Genomic DNA, 14,344 nt, shown 5'->3' on the forward strand with positions numbered 1-14,344 from the left:
ATCTAGCCAGATCTGAGTTGCAATCCAACCCAGCTTTTCAGTGGCCCTGGCCAGTACACCTTAATAGAGAAGAGGGGCCACTAAGTTGTACATAACGAGCCCTACAGCATGCAAACAACTTAGTTTTTAAATGTGATGTTAACTATGTTTTACTGTATTTTCAGTTGTTTTGCTAAATATTCCCCAATTCCATTTTAATCTGCTTCAGGCTGTACCAGAGGGTTACAGGCTGTGTGTTTTGACAGTTCTACTCTAAGCAACCTTCTAAGACTGGTAGATGCAGATGATGTATCAATTTGCATTAATAGAGGGAGTTTCTCTTCACCTGGGATTTCCCCACACCAACCTGTATCCTTATCCAGTTTCCTATAAACACTGGTCACTACATTTAATGACTAATCCCTATATTACTTTAAAATAATTTGTAAGTTCACCATTATTGCAAAGCTATTAAGAATGTGCTAAAAGGTGACAGTTCAAAAGTTTTCAAGTATAACATAGAGTGTTTAAAACACATAACACAAAACAGATTATTAATTATTTTATAATTATTTATTTTAGCTCTTTACTGAATTAACTGAACTTTGATTAAATTTTCATTCCCAAAATATACTAAAAATCTTACACTGAGCAATACTATAACTGATCCAAGACAACATAAGCTAGTTAGAAGGCAGAGACAATTTTCCACTTTTTTCTTCATATCTCCAAGAGTTAGCACAGAGGTCCAATAGTGGGATCTAAAGAAATGGATGTTGAATGGAACAAAGTAATAAGAGTGAACCTAGTCCTCTGGTGAGCTAAGATAAATAAAAGGATCCTCTCTTAAAAGAAAACAGGAAGTCAAGATAAATCTGTTTTTGGGAAGATGAAGTCTCTTGGATGGCTGAGATTGATTTTCTCAAAAGAGGAGCAGTATTTTTGTGTATTTTTTTTTTTTTGCCTTGAGACCATTGCTGGATTATCATGCCAGAAAAACAAAATGGTGGCTATTCTTATTTATTTTTAAATTTGAGGACATCTGGAGGAGTCAACTCCACTAATTTTAAACTCTATGGTATCACAACACTATGCCCAATATTTACCATATTAGATACTAAGAGATAAGGAATTTAAACATTATATTAGATGAGACCATGATAGTTATTTTTGAGTTTGAATGGCTTCCTGGGAAAGCTGACAGTGCAAAAAAACCACAACCCAATAATTCCAATCCACACTCTTTCTCATCAGAACCTGAACATTATTCTAATTAGTATATGGTCATTAAACTTGAATAGTGAACTTTATTCATTATAATTACTATTATGTTGATTTTATGCCTCACTCATAAACCAAAAAAAAGAAAAAAAAAAGAAAAAATTTTCCAAAATCAATTTTTTTTAATTTCCTTAGGTGGGATTCATGTGTGTGTAAGCTTCCTAAATTCCCATTTCCTCCAAAGCAGAGCAGATGTGAAGAGATAAGCACTTTTGTCTACTCGGCCATCCCCTGACATCTATCTCTTGCTATTGCCTACAAGATCACCCAGAAGTACTAAAAAGGGGAACAGTTAGGTGGTACACCCTGGAGATAGGAGGACCTAAGTTCAAATCTGATCTCACACACAGTTCATATTTACTAACTGTGTGACCTTGGGCAAATCACTTAACCCCACTGTCCCACAAAAACAAAAACAAAATACTAAGAAAGGAAGCCCCATTCCTTTGCATTGGACACCGACATCATCTGCTTCTTACCACTGGGGGGGGCATTTCAATTTCAAGTTTGTTGGCAAAGTCTCCAGTTGCCCCTCAAGGTTCTCAGAACAACTGCAATGGGACTGTTTATTTCATAAGAGGGAAGATCTTCCTTTTGGCTCCTATTGTGATGGGAATATCTCAGACAAACACTCCCAACCCTTCCCAACCAAATTCTCAATTATTCTGTCCCTAGAAAGCAAAGAGGAAAGAAACTCTCAAGTCTGCAAGTCAACTGTCAATAGTATTCAAGAACACAAATCCACTGACAGTTTAGAAATGCATCTTTGAGAGAAACATGTTAAGATGTGAGTTCTGTATCAGCTATCTGTTTTATGAAGATAAATAGACTTACCATTTCCAGCAATAGTAAGAGTATGGGTCTTGAAGCTGTCTTCAGTATTTTCCAGAGTCAAAGTAGCATGGGCTAGCAAACTGTACTTTACACCCCTAATAGCAAAAAACACATTCTAAGTAAATATTTCAGAACAGATCCTGAGATATCTTAAAAGATAAAGCATTTGGATACCAGAGTATATGTGGGGAGGAATTGGGGGGGGTCTGATTCTATCCCAACCACTACATACTAATACCCAGATAGTGTAATATGCTTATTTCTCTTCCATGTTTAACTAATGTTTGCAAATTATTTAGGAAATTCTCTATAAAAATACACAAATATGCAAACACATAATCACATAAAAAGATGTTTCTTTGGAACATTTACTCTAGTTTTATTTTTCTAAAGTTTAATTAGTTCAAAGTTTTGAGCTTTTCTCCATGGTATGAGATGGTTAGGTAACTTGTTTTTAAAACCTCATCCATGTTTTCTTATTTTTTTGTCTTCTACATTTGCTATATACTAAAATAGCACCCTTGTTAAAGCTTCTAGGAATTAGAGCAATCAATTTCATCATATTGCACTGAGTACACTCTCATCTAAAATTGATGAGAGAAGTAAGTTAATTTTCCTGCTTTTTGTTTGTACCAATTTTCAAAAATAGTCAAGTTGTAATGGAGAAGAAGCTGGCATCAGCATCAGGAAGACCTGGGTTGTGACCCAGAATGTGTTCTGGATGTGTGACCCTGGGTAAGTCACTGAACTTAACTGCCACCAGTGACTAACACTTTGTGGATGGAACTACCTCATCAGTTTCAAAAACATGTTAATTAGTCCTTAATGAACCCTTTAATTTTTTTTAAAGGATAATGAGATTTAGGATTGCCTTTGGCTTAAAAATTAAAGGTATAGATATATCTGATCACAGCAGAATTAATTATCTCCAATGATGTCTGTTGTAGAATGTTATAATACTAGTGCTAAAGGGCAAGTAGAATATTTTTGTTTATATATATATATATATATATATATGTATATATGTATATATGTATATATGTATATATATATATGTATGTATGTATGTATTTCTATGTTAGGGAAGTGTGGGAAGATATCATAAACAAGAGTCAGTAAAAGTTGAATGCAAATAAAACTGTTTGCAGAGCTAAGACTGGTAATCTCAGGATGGGTTCTCCTGCTGATGAGGTTTACAACCTCTATGATTTAGTCAATGTTTTTTGAAAATTGTCATATTCCCTAAATTCATCACCCTACAGCAGTCTGATGAGAATCAGAAAGATTTTAGAATTTCTGCTACTCTGGAAAAGCCTTTTGTCAAAGTAAAGAACTAAAAACAAATTAAATATCCATCAATTAGGTAATGACTAAACAAAGTATGATTGTATCACAAGAAATGATGATTATGAAAAATTTAGAGAGGCATGAGAAGGCTTAGATGAACTGATGCAGAGTAAAGTAAGCAGGAATCAGGAAAACAATTTATACAATAAAGATGGGGAAAAAAAACTATAACAAAAAAGTAACTGAATATTGCAATCACAATGCCCAAGCTGATCCCCAGGAAAGAGACTTCAAGAAATATACCTGCCTTCTCTTTGCAGAGGTAGGGAACCAGACTGTGAGATACTGCACAGAAAGTCACTCTCAAATGGATGGGTTAGTTTTTTAAATTTCCTTTTTGTTCTTCCTTTTATTTTGTTCATCATTACAGTGATGGTTTGATGAAAAAAAAAGAGGACAATAAAATCTTCTGAAAGCTTTTAGAAGTCTCAAATTATGTCAGAACAGCCCTTGCTATATGATTTCTAATAAATTTTTCAGTCTCTATTTTTATTTCTTAATCTGGAAGTAGCATTTGAGTTTTGTTTTGTTTTTTAGGTTTTTGCAAGGCAAATGGGGTTAAGTGGCTTGCCCAAGCCCACACAGCTAGGTAATTACTAAGTGTCTGAGACCGCATTTGAACTCAGGGACTCCTGACTCCAGGACGGGTGCTTTAACCACTACGCCACCTAGCCGGCCCTGGAAGTAGCATTTGAAAAGGTTCTTGGAGAAACTCCTTGCAAAAGAGGAGGGATGGTCATTAACATACCACTGTTGTCACTTTCTAGGAAATGATTGGAATCATCCAAGAAAAGTCACTAAACTGTTCATTTCTTTGACCTGGTGATCTCACTACTAAGTAGATGGGGGAAGGGATGTGTCAGACATTGTGCTAGGCACTATACAAATATTATTTAATCCTCTAAGGAGGTCCAAGACAGCAGAAAAGATCTCATACAAAGCAACATTATTTACAGCAACACTTTTTGAGTTAGATAGAAAAACAAAACTGGAAACAAAGTGAATACTCGTTAACGGAAAATGGATGAATAAATTGTAGCCTATGAATGATTATAATAAAAATAAGAAATTTACAAGTATGATGAAACTTACCTAAACTGATGTAGGTTGATGTAAACAGAACCAGAATGTTCTGCCCAATGTCTAAAATAATTTAAAAACACTAAAGAAGCAGCAGAAATACGATTAATTATAATGACCAATCTAGAGAACACAGAATCAAAGCTGTCATCTGATTGTCAGAAGGGCCTACACAAAACCTACCTGATCTGAATCATTCTGGAAAAAGTTGTACCACAACTGACAAGCAGTCATAAAACCTCTCCCACCTCCCTGGGCAGCCCAAGGTACTTCTGGACAACTTGAATTATAAGGAAGCTTTCCCTTACATTAAGCCATACTTAGGCCTTGTTGCTTTTTAGCAGCTGTTCCTGATGTTGTCTACCAGGGCTAAAAAAACCCCAGCCTACTCCTTCTTCCATTTGAGACAAGTATCAATTCTCTTCTCCTAGTCCTTTTTCGTCTAAGCTAAATATTCCAGCTCTTTTAAGCAATCCTCATGGTTGGCCTTCTCTGGAAGCTCATCACTTTATCACTGTCCTTCATATGATTTGCTTAGGATTGAACACAGCACTGAAGAGGACAGAGGGTCAAGTGACCTCTTTACCTCTCTTGATGGAGGGGAGTCCAAGTCACCTTGATGACTCAAAGACAAGTGTTATTGAACCAGGTACATCTCTTCCATTTTACATCCACAGAATCAATTTTTTTTTGGGGGGGGGGCTGTTTTTTGTTTTGTGTTTTTGCAAGGCAGTGGGGTTAAGTGACTTGCCCAAGGTCACACAGCTAGGTAATTATTAAGTGTCTGAGGGAAGATTTGAACTCAGGTCCTCCTGACTCCCGAGGGTGCTCTATCCACCGTACCACCTAGCTGCCCTGAATAAATTTCTTTTTTTTCCTTTTTTTAAGATTTATTTTTATTGAAGATATTATTTGAGTTTTATAATTTTCCCCCTAATCTTACTTCCCCCCCCCCATGGAAAGCAATCTGTCAGTCTTTACTTTGTTTCCATGTTGTATTTTGATCCAAATTGGGTGTGATGAGAGAGAAATCATATCCTTAGAGAAGAGACAAGAAGTCTAAGAGGTAACAAGATCAGACAATAAGATATCTGTTTTTTTCTAAATTAAAGGGAATAGTCCTTGAACTTTGTTCAAACTCCACAGCTCCTTATCTGGATACAGATGACACTCTCCTTTGCAGACAGCACAAAATCGTTCCCGCTTGTTGCACTGATGGAATGAGTGAGTCCTTCAAGGTTGATCATCACTCCCATGTTGCTGTTAGGGTGTACAGTGTTTCTTGAATTAATTTCTTAATCCAAGTATCAGGCTTTATACTTTCCTCTGTTAACTTTCATCTCACTAAGTCTACGGCAATCCAACTTTGTCATTCATTACATTAAATATCATCACTAACATTGTGTCCTTTAAATTTAATAAGAATGGTGAATAAGCTTTTATATATTAGCTCAAGACCAAAAATGGGTCCTTGAAATAAATTCCACTATAGCTATCTTTCTAAGCTGCCGTTGAAGTAATGACTACTCTCTGGGTCAAGTCATTCAACCAGTTCCAAAGTCATCTAATGACATTTATTAATGAATTCACATCACTTGTCTTTTCCATGAGAACAGTATGAGATCCTAAAAAAATACTTTGCTAAAATCTAAGTAAACTATCTACCCCCTCATCTACTGGTTTGGTAACCCTAGGAAAAAAGGGAAGGGAAGGGGAGGGAAAAGGAGGGATTAGCCTAGTGTGTTTTAACGAAGTTGTACTGGCTATTTTTAGGATTGCTACTTCCTTTTATAGAAGCTTACTAAGAAGATCTTTAATAATACACTTTCCCAGGAATTGAACTGGTGTTCACTGATTGCCAGTTTATAGACTCTGTTCTCTCCCATTTTTTGAAAACTGGAACAGTGTTGTCTTTCCTCAGACCTTCAGTACATCTCTGGCTTCACTACCATGATCCCTCACATACCAAACAGTTGTTTGTTAATCACACCTGCCATCCCTTCCAATATCTAGTCATGGACATTTAAGTGGCCTCTTATTCTCTCCTTTCTTGTGTATCAACTACTGATTAGCTATTTTTAGTTAACATTTAGACAAATCAAAAAATTACTGGTTGCTCTGCTTTGAACAAAATCCATCCACAAATGTCTGGATAACTGAAGTCGCCCATCATTATTACATCATGCCAGTGAACCAACCTTGTCATCTGTTTCCTGAACCCATCATCTGTTTCTTCTTTTTGTCCAGGTGATCTATAATAGAGTCTGAAGACAAAATTGCTTCCACATGTTGCACCCCCATCAGTTGATATCCAGTCAAATGCCCTCCATCATATTCTTTCTGGTTCCTAGAATTCCTAATATGGTCAAACCTGCATAATCTACCATGCTGCTGCTCCCCCTTCTACCTGTTCTTTTCCTTTCTTTAAGGAATAACTAGTAAAGTCACATTCCTATCAAGGCTCTCATCTTCCCAAGTTTTGTGATGTCCATTTCCTCTTGATGTCAAGATATCAGGGGCCCAAAATTTTATTTTGAAACTTTTTGTATTTATTTCCCTTGAACTTTGGAGCTCTAACAGCTACTTTTCCTGCACTTCTTTCAATGATCTCTGGACAATGGTTTTCTCCCTTTTCCTCTGGTCCTTTGTAGCTAAAGTCTTTTGATTACATTTGCAAGACATTCAGCATATGCAACCTTTCAAGACTGTTGGATATGCTCCTTCCTTCTCTTAGCAGAAGGGAGGCGGGGCTATGAAAAAGAACAAAAGTAAGTTTTGCTTAAATGTTTTTCTTTGCTTAAGACAGGGTTCAATGGGTGACAGTTGAGATTCAGAGGAAAATGACTAATGTAAAAACACTTGTGTTTTTTTTTTAAAAAGAATGAGGTAAAAAAATGAGGCACTTTAAAATATCAGGAAAGAAAATATTTTTAATTTTATCATATTGTTTTTTTATCTAAAGATAAGATTCTAGACATTTATATGGACACTTTCAGGCTTATAAAACACCTCATTTTTTTGATCTTCAAATAAGCCCTCTGCAGTACACAGTAGATATTATTATCTCCATTTTACAGATGAGAAATGTCAAAGGTAAGATTTAAACTGAGGACTCTGTTGAATCTAACTAAGGCTAACACATTTTCCATGCTAACAACCCCATTGCTTTTCTATATTAGTGATTCATTATAATTTAATCACTTTCAGAAAGCTTCAATGTTTTTCAAAGCAGTGAAGTATTTTAAATAAAGTCCATCTCGCTTTTCCTCTATGCCTTATCATGGCATGGAAGTGACTCAAGGAGTCTCTAAAGTTATATTGGGGAGCTTTAAAAGGTACTCCCCAAAAGTAGTAAAGGACCACAGGCCCAGTCTAGTTGGGGTCAGAGAGGATACTCATGGCAAGTTTGCCACCAGGAATGTTTTGAGAGGAAGGTACAATAATTCACAAAAGTCATGAGGAAGGGCAATATCAATGGAGATAGTGTCCACCCTGATGGAATCACAGCTGCTCCAAGGATTCAAGTAAGTGCCTCCTTTACACAATAGCTTCATATTCTTTTTTTCTGTTTTGTTTTGCTTTTTTGCAAAGCATTGGGGTTAAGTGGCTTGCCCAAGGCCACACAGCTAGGTAATTATTAAGCATCTGAGACTGGATTTGAACTCAGGTCCTCCTGACTCCAGGGCTGGTGCTGTACCTACTGTGCCACCTAGCTGCCCCCTACAGCTTCACATTCTTGACAGATCCACATAAACCACTTTTCCAAATTAATCTTGTTGTTAAAGGTATTAGGGGCACTTTAAAAGAATCCTAAAGTGACTCATTTTGTAAAGTGATTATCTGTTTGTAAAACCAGGTTTTCATCCTAAGTCCGCTTAAAGCAAGGAATACCTAATAACAATAAAGCAGTGATTTATTGAAATCAGACCTAAGTGACATAACAGACAGTTCACAAAGGCACCTAATCAGTAAACAGTGAATTGAAGGACTGAGACTTTAGCTACAAGTTCTGTAAGACCAAAGTCCAATTATTGCCAATAAAATGGAGAAACGAACCCAATCAGGAAGCATATGAACAATTTTCCCCTAAAAGTTCTGAGTCTTCTTTTAAATAAAACAATGCATGTTGATAGTTCAAGTTACCTCATTGTTCAAACATGACTAATTATAACAATTCTGCCAAAAATAACAATGACCTCACTTGAAAAATATTCTTGTCAGTATTCTTCTTTCCTTCTAAAACATTACATTCATTCCTTTTAGACAGCATCAACACTGAGTTCCCAAAAATTTAATCAGTGACTATTTTTCAAACCAAATAGACTAATCAGCATGGCAATTTATTGTCCAGAAAATGTAGAAGAAAACAGAGGGGCACTTTCAAAGGCAAGCTGGAAAACTCTGCCATGCTTCTAAGATTCACAGCATCCTACCCCAGAGAACAAGGTGGGACATAAACCATTTCTAATGTTAGCAATGTTCCTGCCAGACGACAGAATATCACTGTAGAACTGGTGTTCTCATTACTGAAGAGGGAGCAGGAGAGAATTGTAGAATTTTAAAATCCTATGATTTTAGGGATGAAAAGGGTATTAGATCATCTCTTTCAACCTTTTGTTTTATGGAGAAAAATTAGGTTTAGAGACATTTTGACTTAGGCAGTAGTAGAAAAAACTAAAAGGACCTGGAGGTTTAACAGATGAGGTGATTTGAGGCCCACAAAGGTAACGTGCCCAAGGATACCCACCCAGTTAGTATCTATGCCAGCACCAGCACTAGAATTCCAGACTCCCAATCTTTCCATCAGCTACACTGCCATTCTTTCCAACTGCTCATGGATGGATCTGGAAACACTTCTCCATTAAGGCTGGTTGGTTCATGACACTGCTTCAACACCTGTTACAAATTTCTAATATGTGAATTTTATTAGAATATTCCTTCCAGAACCGAACCCACTGCTCAGATACTGTAAGTGCTACTCTTCTTGAATTATGTACATATTTTTTTCTTTGTTTGACTTCACTGGGAAGGAGTAAACTTGTTCCTTTCATTTCCCTCTTCTAGTTCTATATACATGAAACCATCCTCATTTAAAAAGTCAAGAAATCGAGTGGCTGGGTGGCACCGGACCTGGAGTCAGGAGTACCTGGGTTCAAATCCGACCTCAGACACTTAATAATTACCTAGCTGTGTGGCCTTGGGCAAGTCACTTAACCCCATTTGCCTTGCAAAAAAAAAAAACCAAACCAAAAAAAAAAGTCAAGTAATAAGGTTGAATGAATTTTCTTAAACTGAAATAGGACAAAACAGCACAAAGACAGGTTTCCATATAGTCTATCTTTGGTTGTTTGCTGCTGGCACAAAGTCTCTGGTCAACAAAATTACTCTCAACCAACAGCCTAAGTGGGATTTATCAGAAAAAGAAGTCATCTATTATGCTAAGAAAACAGAAGAAAGGTGGTAAAGCTTGATGGTAGCATTTTTGTGATGCAGAACCATAATTTCATTGGAATTGAGAACTCTTGAGTGAAGGCAACTCTTCTAGTGGTCACCTTCTCTAACCCTAATTCTTAATAGTTTTTGAAAGTTGTCTAAGCCATTGAGAGGTGACTCCCCCAGGGTCACCCAGCCTGTATGTTTCAGAGGCACAAAGATCCTTCTCAAAGGTTTCCAATCTGACTGACAAGAAGAAATGACTGCTGCCAAGAATAATATGTGCTTACTCTTACCCACAAATTATATAATTTAAGACATATTAGTCAATTATGCAACTTTCAAAAATCCCTTTCAAAAGTCTCAAAAGTATAGCATCAGGATCTTCAATAAACTATTGATTCTATTATTTGGTCATCTTTTGGCACAAAATGGTGATGAATTAAGAATCAGATTCTCCATTTCTAAACCTGTGCTCAGTATTCTAAACAGTATTGCCTTGGTGTACATTCACAAAGCTTTGAAAGAATACTGGGAAACAAGATGGTCAAGGACTGGCAGCAACTCGCCCAACATTCCCCACCAATGTTAAAATGTCTCCAAGATTAAAATTTTGCATCAGCAGAGCCAAAGGAGGTCAGAGTAAGATATGTTTCAAGTCCAGGAGGTCAGCAGGGGAGGTTTGTGACACAGTGGCTGCAAGCCCAGAGTCCAAGGGGTGGGCCTTAGAGGGGCTGCAATAATGGCAGCAGCAGCAACTTCAGGAGCTCCAGTTATCACAGTAAATAGGACAGAAAGAGATTACAGGCAAGTTTTGGTGGCACTAGGTAGAGCTGGCACTGATTGCCAACTATTGCCCATTTGTAGTTTCGGGTCACAATTCCAGGGTAGAGAGGAAGGTCTAAGATCAGTCACAAGGAGGCAGGGATCCTCCTTTCGAAGGCCAAGGAAAGCACTAGTGCTGAAGGTTGCACCAGTTAAGGGAATTTGGTCAAAGGTCTAGGGCCAAGAGGAACACTAGGGCAGGGGAACCCTTCCTCTCCCATGTTTACATCATCTCAGAAGCACCAAAAATTGCAGACCCCCTCAGAACTAGCTCTGAAAACAGCAGCATGAAAAAACCAGAAGCTTGTCATAGTGCCTCCTCATTACAGGTGCACAATGTCTGACTTTATTTTAAAATCCAGTCAAGAAATAGGCCTTTAAAATGAGCAAACAACAGCAAAAGAACTGGATCATAAAAAGCTACCATGAGAACAGTAAAGTCCAAGACTCAGAATGAGAAAGCAGCTACAGGTAAAGCTTTGAAAAAAAATGCTTATTGGACCCATGCCCAAAAAGAATTATTGGAAGAGTTAAAGAAAGATAAAAGTGGCAGAGGCAAAATCGGGAAAAGAAATGAGAGTGATGCAAGAAAATTATGGAAAAAAAAATTAAGAGCTTCTCAAAAGAGGCACAAAAATACAAGAAAATAATACCTTACAAAAAATTAGATTAATGATGAGAGGTATAAAAAATTTACTTAACTCTTTAAAAAGCAAAGCTGACCAAATGAAAAAAGTAGACTGAAAGCTCACTGAAAAAATAATCCTTTACCATTCAGAATTGGGCAAATAGAAGCAAATGACTCCATAACAAACAGTAAAACTAACTTAAAAGAATAAAAAGATAAACCTGGAAAAGATCTAAAAGAGAGATTATTTAAGAATAATTGTTCTAGGGAGGCTAGGTGGCGCAGTGGTTAGAGCATCGGCCTTGGAGTCAGGAGTACCTGGGTTCAAATCTGACCTCAGACACTTAATAATTACCTAGCCATGTGGCCTTGGGCAAGCCACTTAACCCCATTTGCCTTGTAAAAACCTAAAAAAAGAAAAAGAAAAGAAAAATTGTTCTAAAGCTCATATCTCAAAAGTCACAAAGGAAAAGTGCCCTGATTATTTTGCCCTGGAGGGCAAAATAGAAATTGAAAGAACCCACCGATCATCCCACGAAAGAGAACCCAAAATGAAAACCCCCAGGAATAGTCAAATTCCGGAGTGCTAAGGACAAGGAGAAAATATTGCAAGCATCCAGAAAGAAACAATTAATGTATTAACAACCCACAGTCAGAATCACATAAGATTTAATTAACAATTCCACTTTAAAGGAGGGCTTGGAATATCATATTCTAGAAAGCAAAGGAGTTAGGATTATAACCAAGAATAACCTGCCCAGAAAAGCTGTCTATATAACCCTTCAGGGGAAAATATAAATAAACATATTTAATGAAACAGAAAACTTTCAAGGATTCCTGATGAAAAGATCAGAGCTGAGTAGAAAATTTGATTTTCAAATACAAGATGCAAGAAGAGCATAGGAAAGAGAAAACATAAGGGAGTCAATAAGTTTAAACTTAATATTTAACAAATATTAATTTAACTGTTAATATTTAATAATTATTGATGTTGAGGACTTCCAAACATCCCTGTTGAAAATACCATAGCTGAATAGAAAATCTGATATTCAAATAAAAGAACTGAGGTAAATATAAAAAAGTAATCGTAAGGGATTCAATAATTGTTCCTACAAAGATGCTACATGTAACTCTTTTAACAACTTCATTATTAGAGCAGTTAGAAAGAATCTACAGAGACAGAAGATATGAATAAAAGTCAATTATGTTGGAATGACCTCCAAAATAAAAAAGTAGGGGTAAGAGAAAGATGCCCTGGAAGAACTGTAAATGAAGTAGTAGAATGACGAAAAATTTCTCAAATAAAAGAGGTCAGCAAAGAAGAATTTTTATAGTGGAGGGGAAAATGGGTAGAGAGTTTAATGAGGGGGTGAAAGGTATCTGAACCCAATAACATGCTTTTTAAAAGAAATACACTTGTCTTACAGAAGTAAAACAAAGGACTGAAGCACAATTTATTAAGCTTCAGCTGAAGAAAAAAGCCAGAAGTAGCAATCTTGATCTCAGACAGAGCAAAAGCAAAAAGAAACTTGAAGGGCATAATATCTGGTTATAGACAATGAATTAATATCAAAAAATTTTATAGCAAGTTTCTCTGATAAAGGTTTTATTTCCCAAATAGTGAAATAAGTCAAATTAAAAGAGCTATTCCTTATTGATAAATGGGTAAAGGATATGAAAAATGCTCTAAATCAGTCCTGATTAGAGAAAGGTAAATTAAAACAATTCTGAGGTAGTACCTCATACTTATCAGAAACGTTGGAGGGAATGAAGGAAAATAGGTTCACGAATGAACTGCTGAAGGAATGGTGAACTGGTCCAACTATTCTGGAGAACAAGCTGAAACTATCCAAAGGGCATATCCTTTGATCTAGCAATATCTATTAGGTCTGGACCCAAAAAAGATAAAAGGGAAAGGACCTCTCTATATACAAAAATATAATATCTCTGTTGGTGAAGTTGTGAGTTGGCTCAGTCATTTTGGAGAACAACTGAGAAGAGGCTCATTAAGAGGGGAATTGGCTGAACAAGGCACACGATTGTGAAGGAGCATGATTGTATTCTAAGAAATGATGGGGGGGTGATTCAGAAAAAGATATATGAAGAACTATATGAACTGATGCAAAGAGAAGTGTGTACAGTAACATCAATGTTGGCGTCTTTGATCAACACAATGATCCAAGTCAATTCCAAAGGACTAATGATGAAAAAATATTATCCACCCCCAGAGAACGCATGAACTGTGAGTACAAATTAAAGTACAATTTTCTTTTTTTGTGATATGACTAATATGGAAAAGTTTGGCATGGTATAATTAATATCATACTGTTTGTCTTTTCAGTGAGTGAGGGAGTAAGGGGAAGGAGGAAGAAATCTGGAACTCAAAATTTAAAAAGAATGTCACAACAAACAAATAAAAAAATAGGTTTGTTTTGCTTTTAAAAATAAACAATGGAGAGGCAATAACTATTCTAATCCCAGCTCGACCATGACCATGCCATGTGGTGTTATTTGGGCCCATCTGTAAAATGCCTGTTAGATTAGATTGTCCCTGGGGTCCTTCCCAGCTCTCCCATTTTATGAATCTACCATCCTACCTAAAAACACCAGCACTATGGTGTTTCATAGCCTGTGAAGCTTAATGAAAATGAAAAGTACATATCTTTTCTGGGAAAAACTTCTGGAATAGAAGGATTAGCATATTTTTAATGATCACTTTTTCCCTCTGTATTTTGCATTGATGATTTATATTGATAAATGTTATTAATACTTCTAAGCCTAAACACCACTTAATGAAAAAGTAGAAGCTGAGGTGATAGGAAATCACACATTGGTGATTAAAATGGATTTATCAATTAATTTTATAGGTATCACTGGACTGGACATCTCCTTCAAGTGATATAAACTGTAAAATCATGTGCTAGTGTTTTTGTTTTT

General features: G+C 36.4%; 1 protein-coding gene across 1 annotated transcript in view; it reads right to left on the reverse strand.

The window, feature by feature from the left end:
* RTKN2 (rhotekin 2) overlaps nucleotides 1-14,344 on the reverse strand; it is a 63,870-nt gene that overhangs the window by 19,710 nt on the left and 29,816 nt on the right. The window contains exon 6 of the mRNA XM_074236307.1: nucleotides 2,095-2,189. Coding sequence (XP_074092408.1) covers nucleotides 2,095-2,189 — 95 coding nt within the window. The remainder of the gene's footprint in view (nucleotides 1-2,094; nucleotides 2,190-14,344) is intronic.

Source organism: Macrotis lagotis, chromosome 4, assembly GCF_037893015.1.
Source record: "Macrotis lagotis isolate mMagLag1 chromosome 4, bilby.v1.9.chrom.fasta, whole genome shotgun sequence".
In the NCBI taxonomy this organism is placed as follows: Eukaryota; Metazoa; Chordata; class Mammalia; order Peramelemorphia; family Peramelidae; genus Macrotis; species Macrotis lagotis.